General features: G+C 44.2%; 1 protein-coding gene across 1 annotated transcript in view; it reads left to right on the top strand.

Annotated features, from left to right (window-relative positions):
- Window positions 1-1310: 1310 nt before the first annotated feature.
- The window catches only part of LOC139171429 (uncharacterized), a 52563-nt gene continuing 28627 nt past the window's right edge, over window positions 1311-25246 (top strand). The window contains exons 1-2 of the mRNA XM_070759658.1: window positions 1311-1339; window positions 1451-1668. Of these exons, the coding sequence (XP_070615759.1) occupies window positions 1311-1339; window positions 1451-1668 (247 nt within the window). The remainder of the gene's footprint in view (window positions 1340-1450; window positions 1669-25246) is intronic.

Here is a 25246-nt window from a genome sequence, read left to right on the forward strand (position 1 = left end):
TCTCTTCCTTCTTTTGAATCCTTCCTTCCTTCCTCTCTTCCTTCTTCTTTTGAACCCTTCCTTCCTTCCTCTCTTGCTCTTTTCCTTCCTCATTTCAGTCCTTCCTTCCTCCCTTTCTCCATCTTCTCTTCCTGGAGATGGTGAAATGCTTGTAAGTGGGAAAAAACAATAATAAAAATTATATAATTTTAATATAATTTTTAAAGTAAATTTTAAATGTTTACATTTTTTAAAAAAATTTACATAATTTTAAAAATAACTTTTATATAATTTTTAAAATAATTTGATATGTTTTAAAGTAATTTTAAAAGTAATTTTTAAAATAATTTGATATAATTTTTTAAATAAAATTTTAAATAAAAATTTTATCCTGCACGATTGGCTGGCTAAGGGATGCAATCAAGAGTTCAGGGAGAGTGGCAAAAGCAAATTATCAAAAACAGTAGGGAAGAAACAAGAGTTTGAATGAGAATACCCGCCTGCGTGCACGTGTTCACACGTGCAAGGGAGATGCGTGCAGCTGGCAAGACTGCAATTCCCATTGCCTTGCAAATGAAAGGTGCACCGCCCTGCAAAAATTGCCCCTAACACGCGACCCCTTCCACGGAATCCTCCAATGAAAAAGGCGGGATCCCGGCCGGGGAATGTTCCAATGACACGCGCGCCGCCCGCCGCCACGAGACTCGCATTCCAGGAGGCGGGATCCCGGGAGGGGGGGAGGGGCTAAAAGAAGAAGGCGCCGGCCAATCAGCGCCGCCGCTTTGCTCCGGCCCTTTCCAGGTGGCAGCTCCTCTCCCTCGCATCTGGGCCAATCAGGAGCTTTGTTTAGGGTTAGCGGGCCGAGGAGGGCGCGGCTGCCTATCAAGGCGGCTGGGCCAATAAAATCGCCCTTTGGGTTTTTTCGCCCTGCCCCTCTGAGCACTCGCGTTCTCCTTTCTCCCCCCCCTTCTCTCTTCTACCGGTGCTCCCCGCTATTTGCGTCACTGACTTATTCCCACCTTTGAGAGCCTCTCCAGCCGCCTATTGGTCGCCGCGGTTGTCATAGAGCTGTCGCTCTCACTCCACAGCCTCCGATTGGCTACTGTCCCTCGCTCAGCGCTAAGGGGCGCCTCCTCCTCCTTCCCTCCTCCTTTCATCCTAGCTGCCCTCGCGCTTCCGATACGCCTCCCCTCTTTCCTGGCCCCGCCCCGTTGTCAAGTCCACCCGTCCATAAGCCCGCGTGCTTGCCAGTCAAGGACCATCCTCTTCTCAGGCCCGCCTCCTCCCGGCCCCGGTTGGCTCCCTTTGACGCCCATCCAGCCGAGCGACCAATGGCGACCGCGGGTGTATGTGAGGGAGCGTGAGGTGGACGAAAGAGAAGGCCGAAAAAGGCGGCGGAAACCGGGCCGGCGGTGGCGGTGGCGGCGAAGGAAGGTCTCCCGAGGGAAGCCACGGCCTCCCGAAGCCGCAGAGGGGGTAAAGAAACCGGCTACGGGCCGCCGGGAAGGCGGGAGCGGAACCGGAAACGGAGGAGAGGAAGGGGCGGGGCCAGCGGGAGAGGCGGCGACAGCAGCGGCGGCGGCGGCGGGAGCAGCGCGCGCGCCTGCCTGGAGCCTGGTCGCGAGGAGGAGGCGGCGGAGGAGGATGTGGCGCGCGGAGGGGAAATGGCCGCCGAAAACAAGCCGGAAGGTGAGCGGGGAGAGCCGGCCGGGCCGCCTTCTGAGGTGTGGGGGGAGAAGAACCGACCGACTGACTGACTGACTGGAAAGCTCTGAGGGGAAAACCGGCGGGAACGCGCATGCGCGGCCCCTCCGGAATTGCCTCCTCCTCTTTTCTCCTCCTCGCCTTCCCGCCCTTCTCCTTTTCCTCGCGGGGGTGTGTAGGTGGGTGGGTGGGTGGGCGAGGGAGGGGGGCTACACGAGGCCTCGGGACCCCGAAAGTTGGGGGGCGGGGCGCGGCCGCCTCCTGGGGAGGGGGCGGGGCCGGTCAGAAGCCCCGCCTTCTTTTCCCTCGCTCTCGCGGGGAGGGGGGCGGCCCGGCGTCGTTGCCTGGCGACCGAGAGACCCTCCTTCCTCCTCTTCCAACCACCCCGCCCAGCACTGAAAGTCCTCCCGGTTTGGGGAGGGGGGATATTGAAGGGGTCCCCCTCGGAGTTGGAAAGCCCCCCCCCTCTTTCCCCATCCAATAGGGGAGGGAGCCCCCCTTCCATCCCCTCCGTTGGAGGAGAAGGTGGGATGCCGCCTGCAGGGGTCACCCGAGGATGTAGAGGGGGGGGGGGAAACGGAGGCAGGGGAAACACCCCCGCCCCCCATTTTTTTTTTCATTTTTAGCATCCTGACCCTCAAGGGCATGTCGTCCCTCCCCCCCGAGCTTGAGGAGGGGGTTTAATGGAGGGAAAGCAGGGCACTTCTTATTGGGAAAAAGATGGGTGGGTTTTGGGGGGAGGGGGCTCAGGATGTGGGGGAGGACTACCGGCTGGCGCTACGCCTGCTGGATCAGGGAAGAGAAAGGCGACCCAAAGTGGGATGGAAAACGTCCCTCTTGATTTGAAAATCCGTCTGAGCCTCCTCGGGGTCCCTGCTGCTATATGCATGCCTTCTTTTTCTCTCTCAAGTCTGAGCTGTGCAGGAATGAACTGGGGTTGGACATGCCTTCGTAGATGGAGAAGGAGAAGGAATTGACATTGATACAGCCTTGTGCATGTTTTATAGATGCATACATAGATGCATATATATAGGGATGTAAGTGGTGTGCGTAGATATGTGTGTGTGTGTGTTTATCTGCCCATATCTACGATCTCTAAATCTCATAATCTATCCATTCATTTTTATCTGTCTGTGTATTATCTAGCTATCTATCTATCTATCTAGCTATCATCTACCTTCCTATTTATTCATCTATATCTATCTATCCATCCACTCTTCTTTTCCTTCCTTCCATCCATCCCCCTATTAACTATCTATCTATCATCTATCTCTTATCATCTTTCTATGCATCCATCCATCTCTTCATATATCCTGTCTGTATCTTGTCATCTCTTTCCCTCCATCCATCCATACACGTATACGTACACCCACATACATATATATGTGCAAAGCTACCCAGACAGGATTTTGGGATCATGACTGGCCTACATTCAGTGCTTTCAATTTAATGCCTTCCTTCCTTCCCTCCCCCGTCTCTCTGTGTATAGAGCCTAATGTCTAAAGAGGACAGGGGCCGACCCCTTCAGTTTTATGGCTGCCGCTTGTTTCTGGCTGTAAATAGTTGAAAGAGGAGCAATATATGGTCACGGTTGATGACACCCCTATTTCCCAGCCACCCCGAGAGCCGAGCCGCTGCGGTGTTGGTTCTCCCATGCACATGCCAAGAATCCTTCCCGGTGTGGCCTAAATGCTGCTGAACCATAGGTAGCCTCTAGTTGCACACCTCATTTGGTGGCGGGGCAGCGGTGGTCTTTGCCACGTCTTATGTGGAAGGTTGAACCTGTTTTCTGAAGGTATCTGTCCACACTGTAAGTGTGCGGTCAGTTTGCTCAGATACTTCAGAGGAAAGTAGTGAGAGCTGTCATTGTAGGGGTTGATGGTCCTGGATTGAGTTTCTGCTCTCTGCAAATCTGTTAGAAACCCTTCGGCTGCTAGAGATTTCAGAAAAGCCTCTGCAGAAGACTGGATGTTTTTTCACCAGTGCGAGAAGGTAGAGATGAGTTGAAGGACTAGCTTGGCGTAAGGCAATTTCACACGCGGTGCTGCTCATCAGAGAGACCTCACTAAGGTGGTTAGCCAATCCTGCCTCTTTTTCATACTGCCTGTAACTAGATCCTGTTCGAAAGAGCCTGGAAGGTGAAGTATGCACTTCGTTTCTGAAATTATTTAATAAAAGGGTGAAGAATCTGTTGTCCTGTGCTTTTCAGTGGGTACGCAGAGCTTGCCCCACTGAGCAATGTTTCCGCCTCCAAAGTTAAATAGGGATCCTTCCTAATAGGGCAAACTCCCCCCCATCCCCCCCAAAAACACCCAGTTGTCATTTATTGTCGTAGAAGGGCTTGATCCAAGGTTCGTATTTGTCCTTGCGTGCCTCCTTTCGTCTCACCTATGGGGCAACGCTGTGTATTTATAACATCTTCCTGAACGTGTTTGCCTGAGTTGCCGCCACTGTCCTAGAAAACATTTGCACAGAGCATTGGCAAAAGAGGCTTCACTCTTCCCAGTCCAGGAGATGGTTTTGACCCAAGTCATTTTCAGGGCAGTTGAGAGAGGCTGGTAGCTGGGCCTGCAAATAAACCAGGGCCTGGAAAATGGTAATGAAAACAATGCGGTGGGGACATGGTACTCATCGTATAACCTCCTGGCTTCTATTTCTGCTGGAGACGATGGGGCTATAGAAGGTCAAGATCGCCGATGGGGCGTCAAATGCAACAAAAAAAAAGCTGGATTGTGAAAGTCATAAGTGGAAATGGACTTCAGGTTTGTTTGTTTTGGATATTGGGAGGGGGGGGATCCCCCTTTTTTTAAAATTGAGAAGTAGTTGCGTTTCACCAAAGAGAATAGTAGCGCAGAAGGGGGGGATGCTTTATAAAATGAAGTTGTATGCGCTGTAATTCACATCTCTCTCTTCAGTTTGGTCCTGCGTCCCATTTTAGATGATTTGAGATGAGTTTTGATAGGAATGGAAAGCTTCCTGTTGGAATGACGTATTCCATTACTTTCTCGGCACAGTCAATAAATAGAGCCCTGTGTGTTTTTAGGACAATGTTACGTTTTAGGACAATGTTACATAAACCGAGGCATTTTTGTTGCATTCTTCCCAAACGTACGGACCTCTGATGTGATTTAAAGCAGGTGGATGTTCACTTGGCCTTTGGATGAACGTAGACCGATAACCGTCAGCGTTTCTGAGTGAAACAGGTAAATCCTGAACATTCTTGATGAGAATTGTCCCCAAAGAATATAGTTTTTGAGATTTGGAATCGACAGCTTTTACCTCATATCCACAAGGGGGTAGTGATGTACTGTTGAAGATATCTGTATTGGAAAAATTAGGAGATTCCTTTAAAAAAGAAATACAGATGGAGGTAGCATATTTGACTGCTCACTTAATGGTTTTTTAAAGAGAGGTTGGTAAAGCAAATCTTCCAAGGGGTTAAATGTTCGGGGTTTATTCAGCTGTGTAACAGTCCGGCGTTCCTCCTCTGTCTGACGACACGAATCCACCTACATCATTTGCCGAGTCGTCAATTATCACACAAGTTGCTTTTTGGTTGCCTCTCGACTTCAAAAGTAATAAAATGCAAGATGACCTTAGTGGCGAGATGGGTCCAAACATCAACCCAGGGGGATGTAATAATACGGCCGTCGTAACAACTTGGTGGTGTTTATTGGTGGGATTAAAAATCAGGGCCCATGTGTAAATAAAAATAAAAATGTAAACCATATGCTGTGATATTTTTTTGAGCTTTTGCATCACCTTGTGAAGAACATTGTTTTTTTGTTTCTGATCTTGGCTAGGGCCGGGAAAATAAAAATCTACTTTTAATAGCCGCCATCAACTTTTGCAGTGAATAGCTAAAATCCGCATTTGAGGTGATTCTAACATTAACGCTAACTTGCAGGACACTGCTTCAGGAGTCCCAGCTCCTATGCTATACATTTGTGGATATTGTACAGATGAATGTTAAGGAGATTAAAATGATAGGATAGGGAAGACCTTTTAGAACCTTTCTCAGCATTGAGGCTTCTGGTGTCTGGGAAGAATCCTCTTTGCGTAATATCCAGCAAACAGCGTTTTAAAAAAAATAATAATTATAATTTTGAGTCGCTGCTTTTGATGCCTTTAATTCATTATTTCTGACCGTCCACATGACTGGGCTCTATCAGGTTTCAGGATGTGCATCTCACAGTAAGGATGACGTCAGCTGGGATAATATTGCTGAAACAGGGTATGTGGATGATGGTAGATTGAATTCCTTCCATGTTTTTAGATAGATGCTCGGTTGCCTTTCCCTCCCCCCCCAACCCCTCACCAGTTGCTAAATCATTTTATTGGGCGATAAAAAATGGAACCAGCCTTGCTGATTTTCTAAGCTACATTCGTGTGGTTCTCTTAGTTGCAGTGTAGGAAGTCTTTGACTTAAAACTCCAATTGAGCCCAAATTTACCGTTGTTAAGTGAGACATTGTTAAATGACCCATTATACAACATTTTTTGGCCTCAGTTGCTACTGCCGTTAAGCGAATCTGGCTTCCCCATTGACTTTGCTTGTCAGAAGGTCGCAAAAAAAAATCACATAACCCTGGGACACTGACCACCAAAAATACGCGCCGGGTGCCTATCGTCTGAATTTTGATCGTGTGACCACAGGGTTTCTCTCCCCCCCATGTCGTAAGTGTGAGAAGTGGTCATACGTCACCTTTTTCATGGCTGTTGTGATTCTGAACGGTCACTCAATGAACCGTTGTAAGTTGTATTCCCACAGCATCCTCCTCTCATGCTCTCTCTCTCATTGACGTCCATCTGAAATGTCCCAGGTTGGCTTTTTCCTCTCCCACTCCAAGCAGCTGTAATAAGCACCGGTAGTAAAATGAATTTGAAGGATGGCATTACACTTACAAAATAAGAGAGAATAAAATATATTCCTTATGAACTTTATTTCTCGAGGACCCTCCGGGCATGCTATGTTCTCATTACCTTCCCCCCTCCCCTTCCTCCTCCTGTACCTGCCATATTTCAAGTTCTGCTCCTTGGAAAGAATGAGAGAGAGAGAACATCCTATCCTTGCTACGGCATTATCTCTCTGTGGCATTATTACACATTCTTAAAAGTGGGCTCCATCGTCTTTGCAGAAACTCAGGGTGTTCTAGACCACAGGCCAGTCGCTTTCCTCTACGCAGGGTAAATATTTGCGGTCATTGTGGCGAGGAGGTCTTATTTATGAGTGTTCTTGTTCTCTTTCTCTCTCTCTCTCTTTTCTAGAGGGATACGGGAAAGTGTTTACTACTTAATCATAAGATGTCAAAAGTATACAAGGAGTCATTTCTCTCTTAATGACCGCGCAAAGGCCAAGTTTCCACTGGTGGTTTATGCTATCCTGGTTAACTTAACAAAATGTCAACTCTAATAACCTCTGGATTTTATGAAATCAAGTGGCCTGGCTCTCTTTATACTGTATCGGTAGTCCTTGACCGTTCGCTCAGCAACCAAAGTTATGGTGGCAACTGAAAAAAAGTCCTCCCACTTATGACCAGCATAGTGATCAGGAAACCAGTGTGTATTTACAATGATGGCAGGATCTTAGGGTCGTGTAGTTTTATTTATTTATTTGATTTTTATGCCGCCCTTCTCCTTAGACTCAGGGTGGCTTACAACATGTTAGCAACAGCACTTTTTAACAGAGCCAGCCTATTGCCCCCACAATCCGGGTCCTCATTTTACCCACCCTGGGAGGATGGAAGGCTGAGTCAACCTTGAGCCGTTGATGAGATTTGAACCGTTGACCTACAGATCTACAGTCACCTTCAGTGGCCTGCAGTACAGCACTCTACCTGCTGCACCACCCAGCTCATTATAGTTGTAATTTGTGACCTGCCCACTGGTTGTCCCACAAGCAAAGTCAATGGGCGAAGCCAGATTCACTTAAGGACTGCGACAAACTCGCCACAGCTTGCTTAACAACCACATTTATTTATTTATTTTATTTTATTTGACTTCTGTGCTGCCCAGTCCCAAAGGACATTGAAAGCTCTGGTCTCAATTGTGGTTGTAAGTCGTGGAGTATCTGTAACTGCTACACTTTGATCGTCTGTCTGTCTGTCATCTGTCTACAGTGTCTGTCTGTCTATCCATCCATCCATCCATCCATCTATCTCTTCAATCTTCTATCTGTCCGTCCGTCCATCTGTATCTATCTATCTATCTATCTATCTATCTATCTTAATAATAATAATAATAATAATAATAATAATAATAATTTATTAGATTTGTATGCCACCCTCTCTGTCTGTCTGTCTGTATCTATCTATCTACAGTATTTAAATCTATCCATCTATCAGCTATCAATCTAATTATGATATTCTGTTAGTATTCTGAATACTGTAGTCAATTCTATAGATGTCCTTGACTTACGACCACAGTTGAGTCCAACATTTCTTTTGCTGAGTGAGACATTTGTTAACCTTTGCCCCATTTTCTTGCTATAGTTAAGTGATTTCTTGCATTTGTTAAATTAGTCACAGGGTTGGTAAGCGAACCCGGCTTCTGCATTGACTTTGCTTCTCAGAAGGTCGCAGAAGTGGATCACATGACCCCGCGACATTGCAACCGTCATAAATATGAGCCAGGTGCCAAGGATCTGAATTTTGATCGCATCCTCACCCTGGCAGGTTCTGCAGCAGTTGCAAGTGTGAAGGGATGGTCCTGAGTCATTTTTTTCAGAGCTTAAAATGTTCACTAAATCAACTGCTGTAAGTAAATGGCTACCTGAAGCCTATCTGTATGTTGTATTCTAAGCCATGGAAAGCTAATAAGCCACGATAGCAGATACGATGGCTTAGAAAACCACTCACAAGGTGCTTTTTCCATAGAGCCAGATGGATATAAGCCAGGGGTGGTTTTCACTTACCTTTGCTACCAGTTCGGGAATGGGAGCACACGGAAATGTGCGTGTGATCTTTCTGTGCATGCGCACAAGCCCCATAATGACGTTCTGCCAGGGGTCAGATCCTTTCCACCGCTACCAGTTTACCCGAACCAGGCCAAACCATTAGGAACCCCACTGATGTAGCTGTCAGTAAACTTGGCCTTGTCCAAATGGCAGTAGGTTAAATGTTACAAACACCCCCTAGTCGGCTGACTATGTTATAGAACAGGAAATTCAGATCACCAGGCCTTCGATTAGTAGTGTGGACCCTACTGTCAACCGCCTGTGCGAGGGATTTAGGCTGCATGCTCCTCCTCTTCTCCCCCCCACCTCTCGTCTGTGGGAAAATTGCCTTCCATGCTGCCAAAAAAGTTGGGGACCGCTGTTGCAGAGCCCGTTTAGGGGGCTTAGGTGCTTATCAAGATCCTCGATAAGGTTGCCGGGAGAGACGGTTGCCGGGAGAGACATTTCTCCTGTAGAAAAAAACACGGGATTATTCTTATGCCATTTTCATGGTTAGAACTTTTTAATATTTGTGCAAGGAAAATACCTCTGTGTCTGTCGAGTGTTCCCTTGAGTGTTAGGTAGAGTATGTGAAGTTTTGGTTTGCTGTCATCGTTTCACACGCACACACATACGCACTCACTCACACACTCCACAAAGGAAAAGCTTTAACTGCAGCTATTGGCATTTTCTGCACACCCCTTGAACCATCTACCTCCCACTGCAATTTTTTTTAAATAAGGAATTTTTCCCCACTCTAAAATGCAGTTTTGTTGTACCTTCTGTAATGTGCACAATAATGTGGGGCCTTTATTTCTGAGCAGCATCCCCAGGTTCTTGGGATGAAAACTGAGATTTAATTTGCTTTTAGTATTGGATTTTATTGTATATTGTTCATGATTGTTGTTAGCCGCCCCGAGTTTTTGGAGAGGGGCGGCATATAAATCCAATAAAACTTGAAGCTTGAAACTTGAAACTAGATGCTTGACAGTGGACTCATACTTAAGACCATGGCAGTGTCCCAAGTCACTGCACGTGATCCTCTTTTGTGACCTCCTGACAAGCAAAGGCAGTCTGCATTGGTTGCCGATCAGTTTCCGGTCACAATTCAAAGTGTTGGTTATGACCTATAAAGTCCTTCATGCCACCGGATCAGATTACCTCAGGGACCGCCTTCTGCAGCACGAATCCCAGCGACCAGTTAGGTCCCACAGAGTGGGTCTTCTCCGGGTCCCGTCAACTAAACAATGCCGCTTGGCGGGACCCAGGGGAAGAGCCTTCTCTGTGGCGGCCCCGGCCCTCTGGAACCAACTCCCCCCCAGAGATTAGAATTGCTCCCACCCTCCTTGCCTTTCGTAAGCTACTTAAAACCCACCTCTGCCCCCAGGCATGGGGGAATTAAGATTCCTTTCCCCCCCCCAGGCGTTTACAATTGTATGCATGGTATGTCTGTATGTATGTTTGGTTTTTTATATTAAGGGCTTTTTAATTTTTAATTTGGACCAGAATACCTCCGGAACCGCCTACTACCGCATGAATCCCAGCGGCCGATAAGGTCCCACAGAGTCGGCCTTCTCCGGGTCCCGTCGACTAAACAATGTCGTCTGGCGGGCCCCAGGGGAAGAGCCTTCTCTGTGGCGGCCCCGGCCCTCTGGAATCAACTCCCCCCGGAGATTAGAACTGCTCCCACCCTCCTTGTCTTCCGTAAACTACTTAAGACCCATCTATACCGCCAGGCATGGGGGATTTGAGACACCTTTCCCCCAGGCTTATTATAATTTATGTTTGGTATGTATGTGCTGTTTGGTTTTTTAAATTGATAGGGTTTTTAGTTTTTTTCTTAATATTAGATTTGTGCCTGTAAAATATTGTTTTATCGCTTGTTGTGAGCCGCCCCGAGTCTTCGGAGAGGGGCGGCATACAAATCTAATAAATTATTATTATTATTATTATTATTATTATTATTATTATTATTAATTTGCTTTTAGTATTGGATTATTATTGTATACTGTTTATGATTGCTGTTAGCTACCCCGAGTTTTCGGAGAGGGGCGGCATATAAATCCAATAAATAAATAAATACTTAACAGCCACATTACTAACTTAACAACTGCAGTGATTCACTTAGCAATGGTGGCAAAAAACCCCTAATGAGGCAATACTCACTTGAAACACGTCTTGCTTAGCAGCAGGAATTTTGGGGCCAGTTGAGGTCGTGGGCCGAGGACTATCTGCATCCCTGAGGTCTAAGAAGAAAAATAATATACTGTACTTGGATGCAAGGGATAGTTTAAATGTCACGTGATTAACATTGCCTGGTGAGTAGATTTTCTTTTTCTTTTTTTTTAAATTGAATATCATACTGATTTGAAAGAGTTTGTTGCCTTGTTCTGTGGCAAAAATAGAGCAGTTGAATTGGAAGATGAAGGCCATGTAAAGAAAGCTAAGGGAGGATACAGGCTGAATCTCTTCTAGAAACTAACGGTACCTAAAACTAAAACGGTAATTAAAGTAGAAAGCTGAAGATTTGATTGGCTTTTATTCATTCATTCATTCATTCATTCATTCATTCATTCATTCATTCACCCCCACAATCCGGGTCCTCATTTTACCCACCTCGGAAGGATGGAAGGCTGAGTCAACCTTGAGCCGGTGATGACATTTGAACAGCTGACCTGCAGACATTTTGACAGCGTTTGGTAGCAGAAAGCAGATATTAGGACTAAGCAGTTGCCTTGTGTTCAGCTGTAGAAAGAAACCCCAAAGTGTTTTCCCAGGATCATAAGGGCAGGTGTAGAGGAAAAGATGTGGCTGCTTTAAAAGGTTACTTTAGCTTCAAAACCTCTTTTTTTGAGTTCAGTCCAAATCAGCACGCAGCCATATTAAAGCCTATGAAGATTTTAGAAACATAGAAGACTGATGGCAGAAAAAGACCTCATGGTCCATCTAGTCTGCCCTTATACTACTTTCTGTATTTTATCTATATATGTTTATCCCAGGCATGTTTAAATTCAGTTACTGTGGATTTACCAACCACGTCTGCTGGAAGTTTGTTCCAAGGATCTACTACTCTTTCAGTAAAATAATATTTTCTCACGTTGCTTTTGATCTTTCCCCCAACTAACTTCAGATTGTGTCCCCTTGTTCTTGTGTTCACTTTCCTATTAAAAACACTTCCCTCCTGAACCTTATTTAACCCTTTAACATATTTAAAAGTTTCAGTCATGTCCCCCAGTTTTCCTTCTATCCTCCAGACAAAATTTTAATTTAAAGACAACAATCTTTTCTATTAACCCCCCACCCCCGCTTGTGTCATTTGATGCACGATTGTTGGAAGAACCCCTTGCATGTGCTCGGTTATCTGATTTTGAGTCCTTTCCCAAATACAGAACAGACACCTCCCGAAAAAAGCCCTGGACTCTGATGCTATTGACAGCCCCAGACGTCAAATCATTCACAGAAAGATCTCTATGGTGGGAATGCGCTGGTTAGGTGACCCGCCATCCGTCTTTTTTACCTGGTTTGCAAGCTTGCAGAGAAGGGCCCTTGTTCAAGCCATAAATAACTTCTGGAGAAGGGAAGCTGGTTTTTGAATAAAATGAAAAACGTGCTCTTTTAGGGAACAGAGTTTTTGTCGTTTGAATAAAATCGGCTGTGGTGTTTGGATTAGCTTTAGATCATGAAAGCAGCTTTGTCTTACGCGAGGTCGATAACAGCTGCTTCAATGGGCACCCAGGGCTTTGGCCCATGCAAAACCTGTTTGCTGCTGCTATTTTCCACCATTGTAAGAGAGAAGCTTTATTCACCTTTATGTATAGATAGTCCTTGACTTACAACAGTTTGCTTAATGACCATTCAAAATTTTAATGTCCCTGGAAACACGTGACCTTTTTTTTCACACTTACGATCATTGCCACATCCCCACAATCAGGTGCTCAAAATGGAGGTGATGGGCAACTGACTCACAGTTACAACGGTCACAGCGTCCCGGGGGAGGTTCACGCGATCCCCTTTTGCGACCACCAAACAAGTAAGCGAGATTCACTTAACAACCGTGTAACAGAACAACCGCAGCGATTTCCTTAACAACTGTGGAAGGAAGGTAATAAAACAGGGTAAAACTTGCTTAGTGGCACAAATTCGAGGGCTTTTTGCAAAGAGCCTTGAAGATGTTTCCTATCACAGAAAGGCTAAACTCTTCGATGTAGCATCTGACAAGAAAGGATTTGAGTGGGTGAAATTATGCAAAATGTGGATGTAGACATATCTTCCCCTCTTACAAATTATTAAAATACAAGAATATGAGGTCGATAGATAGTTGATTTAGTTTGGACCAAGGAAAACTCATTTTGTTGTGCTTTGCATAATTAACTTAAAGGATTCACCATTACCAGATGCAGAGATTGATATTTAAGAAAACGAGAGAAATTCTGGGCAAGTAGCAGCCTAATTAATTGCTCTTCACCAAATCACAAGTTGTGTCCCAAATAGATTGCAATCAAATTTGCCACATTTATCTGACTTCTCTGTTTAGTAAATCAAACCAACAAATATTTTTTTAAAAAAAATGCTATCTTAATTTCCTGTGCTGTATAAATGTCTCAAAAATACCTTTCCATCATCCGGAACTATTTGAACTAAATTCCTGAACGATGCAAAGCAATGCTTCAATACAGCTAAAGTACTTTTTTTTTTTGTAAAATCAAAGCATCGCCTCAAAATTATTATTAAACCGCTTGTAAACACTTTAAAACCCAAGCAATTCATTACATTAGATCACGGGAAATAAATAACTTCTAAACCTTTTAACCGTGGCATGCCCAAAAAGCTGCGTGTAAAAAAAAAACAACAAACCCCAAACCTGTGATACTTAATAGATAATGCTAATGGTTTTAAAGCGTTAATTACAATTTGAAAATTCCCAGGGCGGCTGATAGTGTGACTGATTCCTTTGAGAAATGGAATCATTTTGGGTAGACAAAAGCTGAAGATTCCCCTGCCTTATAATCGGCGTCTATTTTATGTGATTGTATACAGAGGTATTGCAGGAATGTATCAATGACCTTGGGGAAGAGTCGAGAAAAGAGGCTGCCTGGGAAACTGATAGATGAAAGAGGCAGGAGCCCTGAGTCTGCTTCACAAGACATTAGGGAAATTTCTTCCCCTAGGAAAAAAATCTAGGGAAGACCCACCCTTAATGGATTAAGCCGATGAAAATTGGTCCTTTCAGACTTGGAAGATTCAGTTAAGGTTACCTTACAGTAACCTTATGCCACATGAGTCCTGGTGACCGGTCAGGCCTTCTTTGGGTCCCGTTGACTAGACAGTGTCGCTTGGCGGGGCCTAGGGGAAGGGCCTTCTCTGTGGGGGCCCCGGCCCTCTGGAACCAGCTCCCCCCCAGAGATTCATACCGCCTCCACCCTCCTGGCCTTCCGCACGAGTCTAAAGACTCATTTGTGCCGCCAGGCTTGGGGCTATTAACTGGTTTTCTGGTACAGTTATTCCTCGGCTTACAACCACAATTGAGAGCTCAAGATTTCGGTTGCTAAGCAAGACATTTGCCAAGTTGAGTTTTGCCCCATGTTAACCGCCTTTTTCTAGCCGCAGTTGTTAAGTGGAACACTGCAGTTGTTGATGGGTAACTTGGTTGTGAAGTATATATCTGGGTTCCCCGTGGATGTTGCTTGTCAGAAGGTCATAAAGGGGGACCATGTGACTCCCTGCCAAGCGTCTGAATTTTGATCAAATGCTTCAGTGGTCATAAGTGTGAAAAAACAGTCCTAAATAACGTTTTACTCCCAGTGCCGTTGTAACTTCGAACGGTCACTAAATGAATAGTTATATGTCAAGGGCTGCCTATACTATTGGGTGCTGCTTCTTACCGAGTCATATCCTGTTTGATGATGATGATGATGATGATGATGAAGGAAAACAACCTAGAGAGAGATTTATCATAGCTTGGTAGAATTAAGGAAAAGTGGTTCAATTCTTCAGGGTCTGCTTTGAAGCCCATGTTGATTAAATAGTCATTAAAGAAGAAAGGATGGTCATATCTGGAGTTTGGTTTTTAGCTTTTCACTAATGGATATAAATTTGTGCTCTCTATTTCTTTTCTCTAATGCTTTCACTTCCCTTCTTCTATCCTCTCCCTCCCTCTATTTTGTCCCTCCCTCCCTCCCTCCCTCCCTCCCTCCCTCCCTCCCTCCCTCAATGCTCTCTGAGCTTGATGGTTTCATTACCCAACTAGATAACATCAGTGATCCATCTAGCCTTTCTTCCTTCCTGCCATCTTTTGTTTCTGTCCTCCTTCCCTCCCTCCCTTACTTCCTTTCTCCCCTCCCCTTTTTTTATCTCTCTCCCTGTTCCTTCCATCCATCCACCCATCTGAAAACCTTTGTAGAATTTTAAACCAGGTAGTCTTTTTAAAAAATCTTCTACTAATCAAAAGAGCAGAATTATAGTCTCGATAGTCAAACCGAGTGGGCGCGCGGGTGGGAAAAGTTTGCGAAGCTGGGAATAATGCTTGTCAAGCCCTAGCTTTGTGGGTAAGGTTCATCCGTCAGCCCCCTTTTATATTTGGAAGTGGGCTGGTTGTTGTCAGGGTTTGCATGAATCACACCTGAGTGTTGATGTTGAAGAACTGGTTACCTGCAAGGCTGTGAGAAATGACATGACTGCATGTTAAACGCCGCCCCGAGTTGCACGTTTTTGAGAATGCTCAGGTTGGAATTGAGAAGGCAGGCTCAATTCTTTAGAGATGAAGAATCTTCAGAGTTTCTAGCCTCGATGGCATGAAGATGGCGGGACCTAGGGGAAGAGCCTTCTCTGTGGGAGCCCCAGCCCTCTGGAATCAGCTCCCCCCCAGAGATTCATACTGCCCACATCCTCTGATAAATGAGTCTTTAGACTCATCTATGCTTCCAGGTTTGGGGCCATTAGACTCTAGCCCCCTGGCCGATGAATGATATAGTATATTGTTGTTGACTGGGAATGATTGATTTTTAATATAATGGGGATTTTAGATTAGATTAGTGGGTTTTATATTAATTGGATTTAGGATTTGTATTGTATTGTTCTTTTTATATGTTGTAAGCTGCCCTGAGTCCCCGGAGAGGGCGGCATATAAATCACATACCTACATACATACATGCATACATGCATACATAAAATAAATGTTTGGACTTCAACTCCCAGAATTCCCTAGCTGGCCTTGCTTTGAAATCACCTTTTGCCGTCTCTTCCCAACTTAGAATATCTGAAGGGCCACGTTACTTGGCTCCCCGATTAGCGGATTAAATCATTCATAGCTCAGGTTGATATTTACATGTATTTAATTTGTGGATATTGTTTTCATATTTTTTTTTAAAAACATTTTAAATTAATTTTAGTTTAAATTGTTTTAATTGCTTCAGACTTTTAGACGTGAGAGCTGCTGAGAGCCACTTGGTTGAGTGGAATGAATACGGGTGATCCTCAACTTACAAACATTTGTTTAATGGCCATTCGAAGTTTCAACGGCACTGGAAAAAACGATTCCTCTCCACATGCGGTCACCTGATCAAAATGGACTCCTATTTATGATGGTTGCAGTATCTCAGTGTTACGTGATCCCCTTTTGCAGCCTTATGACAAAAGCAAAGACAATAGGGAAGGTAGATTTCACTTAACAACCATGTCACTAAGTTAACAACTGCAGTGATTCACTTAACAACTGTGGCGAGAAAGGTCGTAAAACAGGGACAAAAGACTCACTCCACAACTGTCTTGCTTTGCAACTGAAATTTGGGGCTCAGTTGCTGTTTGCATTATAGGAGATATTTAGCATTTTATAGGTACAGTGGTACCTCTACTTACGAACTTAAATAGATTCGTGACCAGGTTCTTAAATATAAAAGTTTGTAAGAAGCAATTTTTCCCATAGGAATCAATGTAAAAGCAAATAATGCATGCAATTGGGGAAACCTCAGGGAGGGTGGAGGCCCTGTTTCCTCCCAGGAGATTCCTAGAGAGGCCCCCATGGAGGCTTCTCCCCGCCTTTCCCGGCCCTGTTTCCTCCCAGGAGATTCCTAGAGAGGCCCCCATGGAGACTTGTCCCCGCCTTTCCCGGCCCTGTTTCCTCCCAGGAGATTCCTAGAGTAGCCCCATGGAGGCTTCTCCCCGCCTTTTCCGGCCCTGTTTCCTCCCAGGAGATTCCTAGAGCGGCCCCACGGAGGCTTTTCCCCGCCTTTTCCAGTTACAGTTTCGGTGGTTCTGGTTTGTAAGTGAAAAATGGTTCTTGAGAAGAGGCAAAAAAATCTTGAACCCCCGGTTCTTATCTAAAAATGTTTGTATGTAGAGCCGTTCGTAGGTAGAGATACCACAGTATATACCCTGAACCTGAGGTGGGTAAAACCAAGGAAGGAAGCCATGCCTTCAATCCCAAAGCCTCCCCTCCCTCCTCCCAGTTTGTACTCAACAAAGGCAACACACCAGGACCCAAAAATAATAATAATGGAAAAAAAAATCCAACTATACAATTGTGATTCTTTATGATTCTTCCCTGCCTCTTTGCCCAGTGCGTTACAGCACACGTTATTCCTCTCCCGCATCGGGATGATCGCCCTGAAAATAAAGTTAAGCACCCGGAATATAAATCGAGAACATCCTGTAATACAGATGAGAGATAAAAGACTTTTGCAGGCTCCCCGAGATCGTTAAAGCCCAAAGTTCTAACTGTATTGATGAATCCAAAGAGCCTCTGGAGAGGGGAAATGGTTGGATATTGATGGGGCTGTTATGATGGGTGATAAGAGACGGAGAGGTTTTTTTTGGGGGGGGGGGGGGGTTTTGCAAGGCGGTAAAAAAGACATAACTTCACAGGAGCTGCAATAATGGGGAGGCCTAGGTACAGGGGGTCCTTGACCTACGACCACAGGTGAGCCCCAGATTTCCACTGCTAAGCAAGACGGTTCTTAAGTGAGTTCTCTGCCCCATTTTACGACCGTTAATTTAGCAGCACGGTTCTGAAGCGAATCCAGCTTCCCCGTTGACTCCGCTTGTCAGAAGGTCATATGACTGACAGAGACGGAAGGTACCCTGCAGCTCATCTAGTCCAAACCTCCCCCCCACTGCCCCCAAAGCAGGGGACCCTACACCATTTCTGAGAAGAGGGCAGCCCAGTCTCTTCCAGGTTGCATTTGGATCGCTGCAACTGTTGTAAAGACCTGCCAGTTGCCAAGCCTCCGAATTTCCATCACGTGACCCTGAGGATGCTTCAACATAAGTGGGAGGATGGCTTGTAAGTGCTGTCGTAGCATTGAACAGTCGTCACTCAAAGAACAGCTGTATTCTTTCTCCCCCCCCCCCCCCTTTCATGGTCTTATGGTTTGGCTCCTGCCAGGAGCCCTCAGCCTGTGACCACAATTTATTTATTTATTTATTCGACTTCTATGCTGCCCAATCCTGAAGGACTCCTGGTAGCTTACAAAAAATATAATACAGATACAAAAAGATACAAAGCAATAGAAGAAGTCAAATACTGTATCTAAAACTAAAACCCCGTAATGAAAACCCATTTGCTATAAAAAACAGTCATAATCACATGCATACACACCATTCGTACAGTTTGGCCATGAAAGATGTGCAAAGCCAGGTCTTCGTGGTCTTACAGAAGGCCAGTAGGGTGGGAGTAGTACAGACATCGGGGGGGGCAGTTACTTCCATAGAGCCGGGGCAGCCACAGAGAAGGCCCTCCCCCGTGGTCCCACCAATCTGCATTGCTTAGTCAACGGGACCTGGAGGAGGCCAACTCTGTGTGCTCTTATTGGTCTCTGGGAGGTATGGGGCAGGAGGCGGTCCCGTAGATAGTCTGGCCCTGAGCCATATAGGGCTTTATAGGTAATAACCAACAACCAATTGAGCCCAAGGTGTCCGTTACTAAGCGGGACGGATGTGAAGTTTGCTTTCCATTTTGCAACCTTCCTTGCCGTGCTGGCTAAGGGAACCCCTGCCGTTGATAGTCCCTGGGAGGTCTTCAGGAAGAGGTTGCATGACCATTCGGAGTTCAGAACGGTCCAGGGCAGTGGTCGGTGGCTACTGGTTCAGACCACTTCACCCAAAATGTTAGCTCTGACTCCCAGCCAAGAGCCCAACTGGTTTTCTGTATCTGTGAAAGTGCCCCCCCCTTTCCGTATTATACTGGCCTTCATTTCTGCTTCCGAAGCCCAGCTGATCAGGGGGTGCAGATGGAATTGCCGCTCTGCAGCTGTTTTCCTTGCTTCTTGTCTAGTTTGCGACGCGGAGTCTAGTTTGCAACGTGCAACGAAGTGTATACACTCGGCGAACCAGTTGTAAAGCCGGTAGCAACCCACCACTGATCCCTGGCCTCCTGCTCAAGCAGGGGGTTGGACTAGAAGACCTCCAAGGTCCCTTGCAGTTCTATTCTGATTGGTTGATTGGAATGGAGTAGGGAGGGCCTGCTTGAGCAAGGGGTTGGACTAGAAGACCTCCAAGGTCCCTTGCAGTTCTATTCTGATTGGTTGATTGGAATGGAGTAGGGAGGGCCTGCTTGAGCAAGGGGTTGGACTAGAAGACCTCCAAGGTCCCTTCCCTGCCCTATTGCTCCAGTTGTGTAGAAGCCTCCCCCGTTGCAGTGCAAAGGTGACCATGTCATGAGTGTGTGTAATCGTTGTCCAGTTTGCCCTTGCCTTGGTAGCACGATCGCATCTATGTTATGTTTTTTGCAATTTGTACAACTTCGGGTCTGTGCTGTGCCTGGGCTTGCGTGATGACTAACATGTGCCTTAATTGATGCTTCTGAAGTGCTGAAAAGCCCAGGATAAGTTTTACAGGTTTACAGTCCCCTTGAGGGAGAAAAACACACACACACATATTTGAGATAGTGTGTACCGAGCTTGATAGGAGCGACTGCGGCTTTTTTGTCATTACTTCTCACCTACAGTTTCTAAAACGCCTTTAAAAAAAATAAATTTGTTCCTGTGCTATGTGTTTTTATATCTCAGCTGGGCAGCTCATTCCTTTTATGTTTCCTTCGCAGAGTGATAATAATATTGCTGCCTTACACCAAAAGGTCTCTGCATTCACACAGCCCGTTCATCTCCTACCAGTTAAGGATGAGAGGTTCCCCCCTCCCTTCTTGGAAAGTGTATTTTAGAAATACCAGGCCAACAGTACCGCAAAAGCCCATTCAACGAATTGGACAAAAGGTTGAGCAGTTTAATTCGACAGGGAAGATCAAAGCTCTCCTTGCCTAGCACGGGGAAACACATTAACAACAGCCAGTGTTTGATGGAAAGGTCATGTTTGACTTCAGACAAGTCCTGGAGCACAACACCCCCCTCCCCTTTGGCTCGGTCCTCGACTTAACAGCCGTTCGTTTAGTGACCCTCCTCCAACGGCACGGAAAAATACCCGATTTGCAGCCGATTTGTTCGCACTCTTAGCAGAATGACCCCCACACGTCATGTATGTCTGTGTATGTATGTACACAAACATATACACACACGGAGTACATGTATATGTATCTCTATCTTTCCATCCATCCATCATCTCTCCGTCTATCCCTCCCTCCATGTACCCATCCATCCATTATGTATCCTATCTGTCTGTCTATCATCTATCTAATCTATTTACTCTACCTACTTACATTATCTGTCTGTCTGTCTGTCTATCTATATATTTATCTGTCTATCTATCATCTATCTATCTATCTATCTATCTATCTATCTATCTATCTATCTATCTACCTACCTACCTACCTACCTACCTACCTACCTACCTACCTACCTACCGGTATCTATCTATCTATCTATCTATCTATCTATCTATCTATCTATCTATCTATCTATCTATCTATCTAATCTATCTAATCTATTTACTCTACCTACTTACATTGTCTGTCTGTTTGTCTGTCTATCTATCTATCTATCTATCTATCTATCTATCTATCTATCTATCTATCTATCTATATCTATCTATCTATCTATCTAATCTATTTACTCTACCTACTTACATTGTCTGTCTGTCTGTCTGTCTGTCTGTCTGTCTGTCTGTCTGTCTGTCTATCTATCTATCTATCTATCTATCTATCTATCTAATCTATTTACTCTACCTACTTACATTGTCTGTCTGTCTGTCTGTCTGTCTGTCTGTCTATCTATCTATCTATCTATCTATCTATCTATCTATCTATCTATCTATCCATCTATCTATCATCTATCTACAATGTGTATAAATAAATAAATAGTGAAAAGTCTGCTTTATCCGCAGTACAAATCAGCTTGTGTGTTCCAACGTTCCAACGTGAGCATAGGGAGCCTAACAGGAGATGTTGCTTGTACTACTGAGCTCAATGTGCGTAACTCGATGTGCGTAACTAGCTGCTTGCTTTGGCCTGACACTGCTCTTACACTCATCTCGAAGCCTGGGGGGGTCACCTGCCTTTAAAATGGGTTTGGGGTTGTCCTGGGATCACTTAGTCTCCATTCATGACTGTCCCAGCTGGATCCCAGCAAGCAAGTTTAGTTGGAAAAGGTAGGCTCGCTTAAAGACCATGTGGTCAGCTTAACAACCGTTAATTGGACCTAATTTGACAGCTGCTTGCTGAACAGGAATTCTGATCCCAGTTGTGGGTCGTAAGGACACCCTGTAATTCTGAATTTGCCCAAAAAAACTGGGACACAGTCCCAACACATCCATAATTTACCATCACAATTGAACCCAAAATTTCTGTTGCTGAGTGAGACAGTTGTGAAGTCAATTTTGCCTCTTTTTTACGGCCTTTGGTTGTTAAGTGAAATCAATGAAGTTTTACATTGGTAATCCGGTTGCTAAGTGAATCTGTTTTCCCCTTGACTTTGCTGGTTGCAAAAGGGGAATCACGTTACCTTGGAACACAGCAACGGGCGTAAGTAAGAACCCAATTGCCAAGCATCCAAATTTTGATCACATGACCATGCCACAAAGGTCATGTGAAAAAGAGTCATAAGTCCCTTTCCCCCCCACCGCCTAAGTGCCCTTGTAACTCTGAACAGTCACTAAATGAACTGTTGTAAGTTGGGGACCACCTACACTTCTGCTTGTCGTGAAGTTAAATTCTCCCATTTCTACATTCTTGTTGCTTCTATTAATATTGTTTGTTTTCCTGATTGCTTATTTGACCTCTATGACAATCATTAAGTGTTGGACCTCCTGATTTTTGACAAATGTATCCTTTTCTTTTATGCACACTGAGAGCATCTGCACCAAAGACAAATTAATTATGGGTCCAATCATCCTTGGCCAATAAAGAATTCTATTCTATTCCATTCCATTCTAGACAATCTATTTTTTTTTAATGTACACTGAGAGCATCTGCACCAAAGACAAATTCCTTGTGTGTCCAATCACACTTGGCCAATAAAGAATTCTATTCTGTTCTATTCTATTCTACATGGATATTTGCTAGGCCTTGTTTCCATTATTCGCTGACGTCTGTTCAAAGCCCATCTTACAAAATAGTTTTATTGAGGGGGGTCAGTAGACAAACGGTTCTTAAAATGCCCGCAATCGTTCCGTCTGCGTACAGGCCAAGCAGAAAGTTTCAAAGGTAGGACTTTTTTTTTGCTTAAAGGTTTTCTTGAGTCTTGGCCCAGATTTAAGAAAGCAAAAAACAAAACAAAAACCGAACTCCCCCCACCCCTTTCCAGTGGAGGATTTAAGATGAAGAATCTTATTTGATCCCTCTGTACCGGAGTTCACATTTTTGGAGTATTTATTGCTCTGATGTAGCTGATCTTAGCATAGAAGCCTTCCCCCACCGTGCTATGCTCCGTGCGGTGTAAAAATGCTTTTATTCTTTTAAGAGAGGAAAGGTAAAAAATGTGGAATGAAATTGGAAACCCCTTAGCAGACTTTTTTCTTTCTTTTTTCTTTTTGCATTGAAAGGGGGAGGAAAAAAAAGATTTATGGTTTTGATGATTAAGCAGGATGGATTAATGCCTGTGGAAAGAAAGAAGAAAGGAAGGAAGGAAGGAGAAAGAAAGAAAGAAAGAAAGAAAGAGAAAGCAAGAAGGATGGAAGGAAGGAAGGAAGGAAAGAAATTAAGAGAAAGGAAGGAAAAAAAGAAAAGAGAAAGGAAGGTAAGAACGAAAGGAAGGAAGGTATGAAGGAGGAAGGAAGGAAGGAAAGAGAGTTATACCACCAAGTGAGAGGCCAATCCATAATTGTTGTAAAGAAGATTGCCTACTCATTGTACAGGCAGTCTTCGACTTGCGACCGCAACACAGAATTTCTGTTGCTAAAGCGAGACAGTGGTTGAGCAGGTTCTTGCCCCATTTTACAACTTTTCTCACCACTGTCCTTAAGTAAATCACCGCAATTGTGACTCAAAAGGGGAATCACAATGCAACCATCACAAATGTGAGTCAGCTGCTTCTATTATTCTACTATTCTCTGCCTTACAAGTTCAAGTCCCAGTGAGGGTATGATGAGGCCAGAACAAGGCCGAAATAGATCTATCCTAGACTCCCTTAATTTTCAAATTCAGCAAAAATATGTTACACATACAGAATCCCAGCGGCCGATTAGGTCCCACAGAATTGACTAAACAATGTCGGCTGGCGGGGCCCAGGGGAAGAGCCTTCTCTGTGGCGGCCCCAGCCCTCTGGAATCAACTCCCTCCAGAGATTCAAACAGCTCCCACCCTCCTCGCCTTCTGTAAAATACTGAAGACTCACCTCTGTTGCCAGGCGTGGGGATGATTACCTCCCCCCTTCATTGTTTTTTCTGACCTCTGTAGTATGATTAATTGGGTTGAGTGTGTATGAGTGTGTAGTTGTGATTTTATGATATTGATAATTATGTTATATTAATGTTATTTAATTGACTTTAAATTTTAATATTAGATTTGTAATGTACAGTATTGTATTATTGTTATGTTGTGACTCACCCCGAGTTTTCAGAGAGGGGCGGCATACAAATCTAATAAATTATTATTATTATTATTATTATTATTATTATTATTATTATTATTATTATAATATAGCGTGTCGGCTATGAATAAATTAATTAACTGCCTTGGAAATGGCCTTGGGTTGGGCCAAGAGGCAAAAGGAAGCATTAAGCTCCTCACATAATTGGGTATACCAGGGTGATTTGACAGATATATATATAAGGTCTGACTGAATGGGAGTGAAGATTCGATGGTGCATGGTCAGAGTTGAAGAAGCTTCTGTGATGAGAAGCGAAACGTCTTCAAAGAAAAACCAGAAAAAAGCTGGGTTGCCTCTTGGAAAAAAACGAAAGCACTTTTGGGACAACTGATCCTAAAATTTGTATTTTTTTGCTAAGCAAGACAATTGTTAAGTGAATTTTGTCCCATTTTGCGACATGAATTTGGCACCGTTGCTAAGTGAATCATTGTGGCTGTTAAGTGAGAACACGGTTGTTAAGTGAATCTGGCTTCCCCATTGAGCCTGCTTGTGGGAAGCGGATCTCATGACACCGGGAAAATTGTGGCCGCCGTAAATATGAATCAGTTTCCAAGAATTTGAATTTTGGTCACGTGACCCAGGGCACTCGGGGGGGGGAATGCTGCAATAATGGCAGTAAATCATTTTGTTCAATGCCGTTGTAACTTCAGTCACTAAACAAATAAGTTGTGGACTGTACACGTTAAAAATAAATCAATCAAATCATCTAATTGGCTGCAAGCCAAATTAAAAAAAAAAATTCTTACTCCATCCAACTGCAGATCAAAGCAAAATTAAGTATAACGAAATCCTATTGTGCTCTTCATTGATTTTTCTCCTTCGTTTGATATTTCAATTCAGCTGCTTTTTTTTCTAAAGCAAGAAGCAGAAAGATATGATGTTTGTTGCAAGGGTTTTTTTAAAAATTAATTTAATTTTTGCTTCCCAAGTGAAAGCTACTAAATTCGATCCACATTGTGGTAGGTTTTCAGTTGATCCTTATAAGGATATATTACCTTTATTCCTAACATTTTTTTTGTTGCAAATTCACTCTCTAAAATTTGCTTTTGGGAATGAGGTTTTGCTGCCTTGCACCAGTGGAAAGCTGTAAAGTTGGAGACTTCCATTTTTATTTTATTTAATATTTAATATTTAATGTTTCCAAATGTAAAATAAAGCACTTGGGGAAAAGGAATCCTCAATCTGAGTATTGTATTGGTAATTCTGTGTTAGCAAAAACTTCAGGAGAGAAGGATTTTGGGGTAGTGATTTCTGACAGTCTCAAAATGGGTGAACAGTGAGGTCAGGCAGTAGGGAAAGTGAGTAGGATGCTTGGCTGCATAGCTAGAGGTATAACAAGCAGAAAGAGGGAGATTGTGATTCCTCTGTACAGAACGCTGGTGAGACCACATTTGGAATAATACTGTGTCCAGTTCTGGAGACCTTACCTACAAAAAGAGATGGATCAAATTGAACGGGTCCAAAGACAGGCTATAAAAACGATGGAAGGTCTTAAGCATAAAACTGATCAGGAAAGACTTCATGAACCCAATCTGTATAGTCTGGAGGGCAGAAGGAAAAGGGGGGACAAGATCAAAACATTTAAATATGCTAAAGGGTTAAATAAGTTTCAGGAGGAAAGTGTTTTTAATAGGAAAGTAAACATGAGGACAAGGGGGCAC

Source organism: Erythrolamprus reginae, chromosome 8, assembly GCF_031021105.1.
Source record: "Erythrolamprus reginae isolate rEryReg1 chromosome 8, rEryReg1.hap1, whole genome shotgun sequence".
Lineage (NCBI taxonomy): Eukaryota > Metazoa > Chordata > Lepidosauria > Squamata > Dipsadidae > Erythrolamprus > Erythrolamprus reginae.